The 5,668-nt window shown below is 40.3% G+C and overlaps 1 protein-coding gene across 12 annotated transcripts in view; it reads left to right on the top strand.

Annotated features, from left to right (window-relative positions):
• LOC143022568 (cysteine--tRNA ligase, cytoplasmic-like) overlaps positions 1 to 5,306 on the top strand; it is a 118,517-nt gene extending 113,211 nt beyond the window's left edge. For 7 of the 12 annotated variants that reach the window (XM_076180849.1, XM_076180843.1, XM_076180846.1 and 4 more), the window contains one exon: positions 5,132 to 5,305. In XM_076180849.1, the coding sequence (XP_076036964.1) occupies positions 5,132 to 5,168 (37 nt within the window). In that variant the 3' untranslated portion in view covers positions 5,169 to 5,305. Of the gene's footprint in view, positions 1 to 5,131 lie in introns of all 12 variants that reach the window. The other 5 variants (XM_076180847.1, XM_076180845.1, XR_012966097.1 and 2 more) reach the window with 4 other exon arrangements.
• Positions 5,307 to 5,668: the final 362 nt, after the last annotated feature.

Here is a 5,668-nt window from a genome sequence, read left to right as displayed (position 1 = left end):
AGGTCAGTTGGGCCTTGTGGGAATTTTGCTCATGAGTTTCGGAGCCTCAGCTGCTGCATTCCATGACTTCCTCTTCAGAGGGAGGAGTGTCGACTTCCATGGCTTCATCTTCACGAGGAAGAGGGTCGACTTCCATTGATTCGCAGTATCTGCAGGATCTGCCCGGAACCAGGTGACTTCTCTCCTCGTCGAGGTCTTCGTGGCTAACAAGGAAGACCTTCTTGTTGCCGCACCTGAAGAATGTCTCGATGAGTTGGGCAGTGGCCGCTTCGGAGACAGAAACTCTTGAAGAAAAGACGATGGTTCTTCTGGTGTTGCCGCCTCGGGCTCTCGATCTTATCCGTCGTCTTTGGCTCCTCATTTTTCTGGTCAGCCGTGTGACGAAGTCCGTGGATCTCTCCAGCGAGGCGGAGCCGTGCAAACAAAGAAGACTAACAAGGTAGATTTTGTGTTGTTGGTTTACGTGTGTGTGTGTGTGTGTGTGTGTGTGTGTGTGTGTGTGTGTGTGTGTGTGTGTGTGTGTGTGTGTGTGTATACAGAAACGTGATAAAATACTTAAATAGGTGAAGACATTAACCGGTTCCTTGTAGGGCAGGTTACTTTCAGCAGCACAACCATGATATCGACTGGAAGAATACTGTTAAAAATTAATATCTTATATTCATTCTTTAGCATGTTTTCTTATTGTTATTTCCCCATTCCAGTTTATGGATCTATTTATCTATTTTACTGTAAATCTATTTCTAATTCATAATTAATTTATCTATATATCATTTTATCTATTCATCTTTATTTATCTATCATTTATTTCTATTTGTCTTTATTCATTTACCAACTTATCTATTCTTATTCATCTATCTATTCATTTCTATTTATCTATTGTTATTGATCCACATATTTACCTATAGATTTTCCTTTATCTAATTATCTTTATTTATTCAAATTTCTATTAATCTATTCCTATAAATGTATATATATATATATATATATATATATACATATATATATATACAGTATATATATATGTATATATATACACACACGCACACCCACACACATGTACATATATATATATTTATATATTTATATATATATATATATATTTTTATATTTATACAGTATACATTTATATATATATATATATATATATATATATATATATATATATATATATGTATAAGGATTACAAAGGCGGAGCATGCCGACAGGAGACCTTTTGATCCATATCTAGGTCGGATGCAAAAAAAAAAAAAAAATCATAATAATAAATAAAAGCTATAATAATGTAAACTACAAATAAAATACATAAATAAATGCATAGGTATAGTTGAATAACAAACAAACAGGTAAATACTAAATGATAATAAATTGACATATAACTAATGATAAATGAAAATCAGACAGACAAATTATAACAAAACAAAAACATCTTACTTAGGTATTTATCTAAATGATTCTTAAAGCTTCGAACTGAGCTACATTGCACTACCTGTAGTTCTAGTCCTTATCATACAATCTCCATGATAGATTACGAGTTCGTACGGTTTTAGATCGTCTGTGGTTGAGTGGTTAAAGGCGTGTGTTGTGGAGCCTCTCTTGGGTCCATAAGCAGTGGTTCGAATTCTCTGCGCGACGGTCATGGAGATTGTATGATTGATGTCGCTGTCCACTAGCGAATTATTCACATAGTTATGATGGCGAGAAGCGTGAGGGTGATTCGTTCTAGTCCTTACCATTCCCACTGGTGCGATTAGCCGTATGGTAAAAATGGGGTTTATATGGGGGAGCAGTGAGCGCCCTCCCCAATCTCGGTAATCAGATAGATTACGAGTTCGTACGGTTTTAGATCGTCTGTGGTTGAGTGGTCAAAGGCGTGTGTTGTGGAGCCTCTCTTGGGTCCATAAGCAGTGGTTCGAATCCTCTGCGCGACGGTCATATTGTATGATTGATGTCGCTGTCCACTAGCGAATTATTCACATAGTTACGATGGCGAGAAGCGTGAGGGGGATTCGTTCTAGTCCTTACCATTCCCACTGGTGCGATTAGCCGTATGGTAAATATGGAGTTTATATGGGGGAGCAGTGAGCGCCCTCCCCAATCTCGGTAATCAGATAGATTACGAGTTCGTACGGTTTTAGATCGTCTGTGGTTGAGTGGTCAAAGGCGTGTGTTGTGGAGCCTCTCTTGGGTCCATAAGCAGGGGTTCGAATCCTCTGCGCAACGGTCATATTGTATGATTGATGTCGCTGTTCACTAGCGAATTATTCACATAGTTACGATGGCGAGAAGCGTGAGGGGGGTTCGTTCTAGTCCTTACCATTCCCACTGGTGCGATTAGCCGTATGGTAAAAATGGGGTTTATATGGGGGAGCAGTGAGCGCCCTCCCGAATCTCGGTAATCAGATAGATTACGAGTCCGTACGGTTTTAGATCGTCTGTGGTTGAGTGGTCAAAGGCGTGTGTTGTGGAGCCTCTCTTGGGTCCATAAGCAGTGGTTCGAATCCTCTGCGCGACGGTCATGGAGATTGTATGATTGATGTCGCTGTCCACTAGCGAATTATTCACATAGTTACGATGGCGAGAAGCGTGAGGGGGGTTCGTTCTAGTCCTTACCATTCCCACTGGTGCGATTAGCCGTATGGTAAATATGGAGTTTTTATGAGGGAGCAGTGAGCGCCCTCCCCAATCTCGGTAATCAGATAGATTACGAGTCCGTACGGTTTTAGATCGTCTGTGGTTGAGTGGTCAAAGGTGTGTATTGTGTAGCCTCTCTTGGGTCCATAAGCAATGGTTCGAATCCTCTGCGCGACGGTCATGGAGATTACGAGTATGATTGATATCGCTGTTCACTAGCGAATTATTCACATAGTTACGATGGCGAGAAGCGTGAGGGGGGTTCGTTCTAGTCCTTACCATTCCCACTGGTGCGATTAGCCGTATGGTAAAAATGGGGTTTATATGGGGGAGCAGTGAGCGCCCTCCCCAATCTCGGTAATCAGATAGATTACGAGTCCGTACGGTTTTAGATCGTCTGTGGTTGAGTGGTCAAAGGCGTGTGTTGTGGAGCCTCTCTTGGGTCCATAAGCAGTGGTTCGAATCCTCTGCGCGACGGTCATGGAGATTGTATGATTGATGTCGCTGTCCACTAGCGAATTATTCACTTATGTGTGTATATATATATATATATATATATATATATATATATATATATATATATATATATATATATATATATTATTTTTTCCCTCTTCGGAGGAAGTTGAAGACACATCGAGCCATTTTGACAAGAATGATCGGGAACCTGCTGGTAAAGGCGACGTGGGTAGAATTGCTGAAGACCATGGAGGGCCTTGTTCCCGCTTTACCCACTCATTGACAGCATCGGATTCCCATTACCAAGACGGGATCGTCGAATCGCTTCAACTCGCCACAAAACTCGCCTTCGAGGATGAAGGTGTGTTGAGGGGAGACTGGTTCCCTCATAGAACGCGTCCCCTCACTTTGGTTTAGCATATGCTTAGTCGCATTTACACTTCACACTATTAGGTTTATACGAGGGCTGTGATTGGGGATAATTTTCATATCACTCCCCAATCACGTTCTGTCTGATTTCAAATCGTGTCTCAGACTACGTACCAGGGGTCCGACGTCGCGCCGAACGCCTAGTGACTTTTGACCTCTAATTGCCAAAGGTACAACTTCACCTCAACTAAAGCGAAATGTTGCACGATACAGTCATATAAAAGATAATCCCTATACATGGAATAAGAGATGGGTGATGCACCAGAACCAATACTCAAGACGGAGAAGTCACCAAGTGGTAAATAAAAAGATTAATCATGAAAATTATATATCGGTAACTACATGCTCGATGGAACTACGGCGTCGAGTTTCTTGCATGATATCTCATATAATGTTTTCGTATATATAAACAAAAGTGATAGTCCAATATATCTAAAAGGAAAAAGTATAATTTGTTATACATGCTTTCAAATAAGTATTCTAGAATATAGATTTTATACAGGTTGATATGCTTAATTGCTGTTTTTCAATCGTAATCCTAATCCTAGTTATCACTTCATTAGATTATCTGAGACCGTAACCACAGGTATCTATATTAAATTGTAATGATAACTTATTTACTCAAAAAAATGCCTTTGTCGGGATTAATTCCCGACACATTAAACTACGGTTACCCTAGTCAACGGAATGGTTGGATTTCAATGATTCAATTGGATTCCGTCCAGGGTTGGATTGTAACCGCAGTTTAAAGCTAGGGTTACACTCCAAATCTTTGGACGAAATCCAGATCATTCGTTGGACTCCAACCATTCCTTTGACTATTGTGACCGTGGCCTCAGTCATGGTGGTGAACAGAGGTGATGAGGTAGGAACGTGCCTGTGGTCAATTTGTGACGTCACAGAGTTAGTTCGTGACGTCATAATGTTACTATGTCAACGGGGGTGGGTTCAACTGTGATGTTAAACGGTCAATATATGGCGTCATAAGGTCATGTTCGTGACGTCACACGGTCAAAGCGTGATGCTATTCAGTTCGTGACGTCAGTTCATGACGTCATAGTGTCAACAATGTGACGTCTCAGGGTTAATGCGTGACAACATCCATGATGCCACATTCAGATCATGAAGTCGCAAAGAGCCCATGATGTCACAAAATCAACCCATGACGTCACATGTAATCTATAATCTATCACAGAAAAAGAACAAAAGATGGGGGAATAGCTTTAAAACGAAAATATTTTCTTTATTTGCATTAGTTTTTCTATAAACAAATCAATCAATCAATAATAATCAGTCAAGATTAATTAACCGTATTTATTTCAATGGTGGTTCAAACCAAATTAGAATTAAAAGTCAGTGATTCAAATCCAGCCACAATTGACAACAGCTCAAATAAGAATGATTTTTTTGTATATTCCTAATGCCATGGTCACAGAAACTGATAAGTACAAATACCAGATTACGACAGTTTTTGATGCCCAGAGATAAATTCAGAGATTAGATGAAGACATGATTTAGTCAATATGATTAATAAATCAGTAAATAAAAAAAATATATACATATAATTTCTCACATTTCCCACAATGTTTGATTTTTCATATTCTTTCAGGTCTGTTCACAAAATCGAGCTCAAATTTCGCTACTGAACGTTCAGGGACCGTTGCTGACACAGCATGCTGGGAGTTGTACCCGAGACAGCCTCCAGACACTGCAAGCGGGACTTGCTGTTTTGACGGAGGCCAGTATCCACACAAAAGCCTTTTCTTGTAAAGAATTGCTGCTAAAAGTAAATAACTTTTTTAAAGTTATGGTTTGTACTGTAGTTTTTCAATCATCTAGACATTTGTGTGAAGATACGAAATAGTGAGTTGCAGGTAGCTTCTATGTGTGAGAGAGTTAGAGGCATATGTGTCTTCTGTTCAGTGTCAAATGCTTTATATATACACACAAGCACACACACACACACACACGTAGTTGGTAGAGCGCTGAACTGCCACCATAGTGGCCCGCAGTTCTTGGTTCGAATCCTGCCCAGGGCCGAAATTATTTCGGTACCGCTGCGCTTCGGGTCGTTACTCTGACTCTCGTGGGCGGGGAGTTGGGTGTGTGTGTGTGTGTGCAAGGTCATAGCATTACCCATAGATCG

The sequence above is a fragment of the Oratosquilla oratoria genome, unplaced genomic scaffold (assembly GCF_046742065.1).
Source record: "Oratosquilla oratoria isolate Oo_2021 unplaced genomic scaffold, ASM4674206v1 SCAFFOLD118, whole genome shotgun sequence".
Lineage (NCBI taxonomy): Eukaryota > Metazoa > Arthropoda > Malacostraca > Stomatopoda > Squillidae > Oratosquilla > Oratosquilla oratoria.
This window is presented reverse-complemented; position numbering and strand designations above follow the sequence as displayed.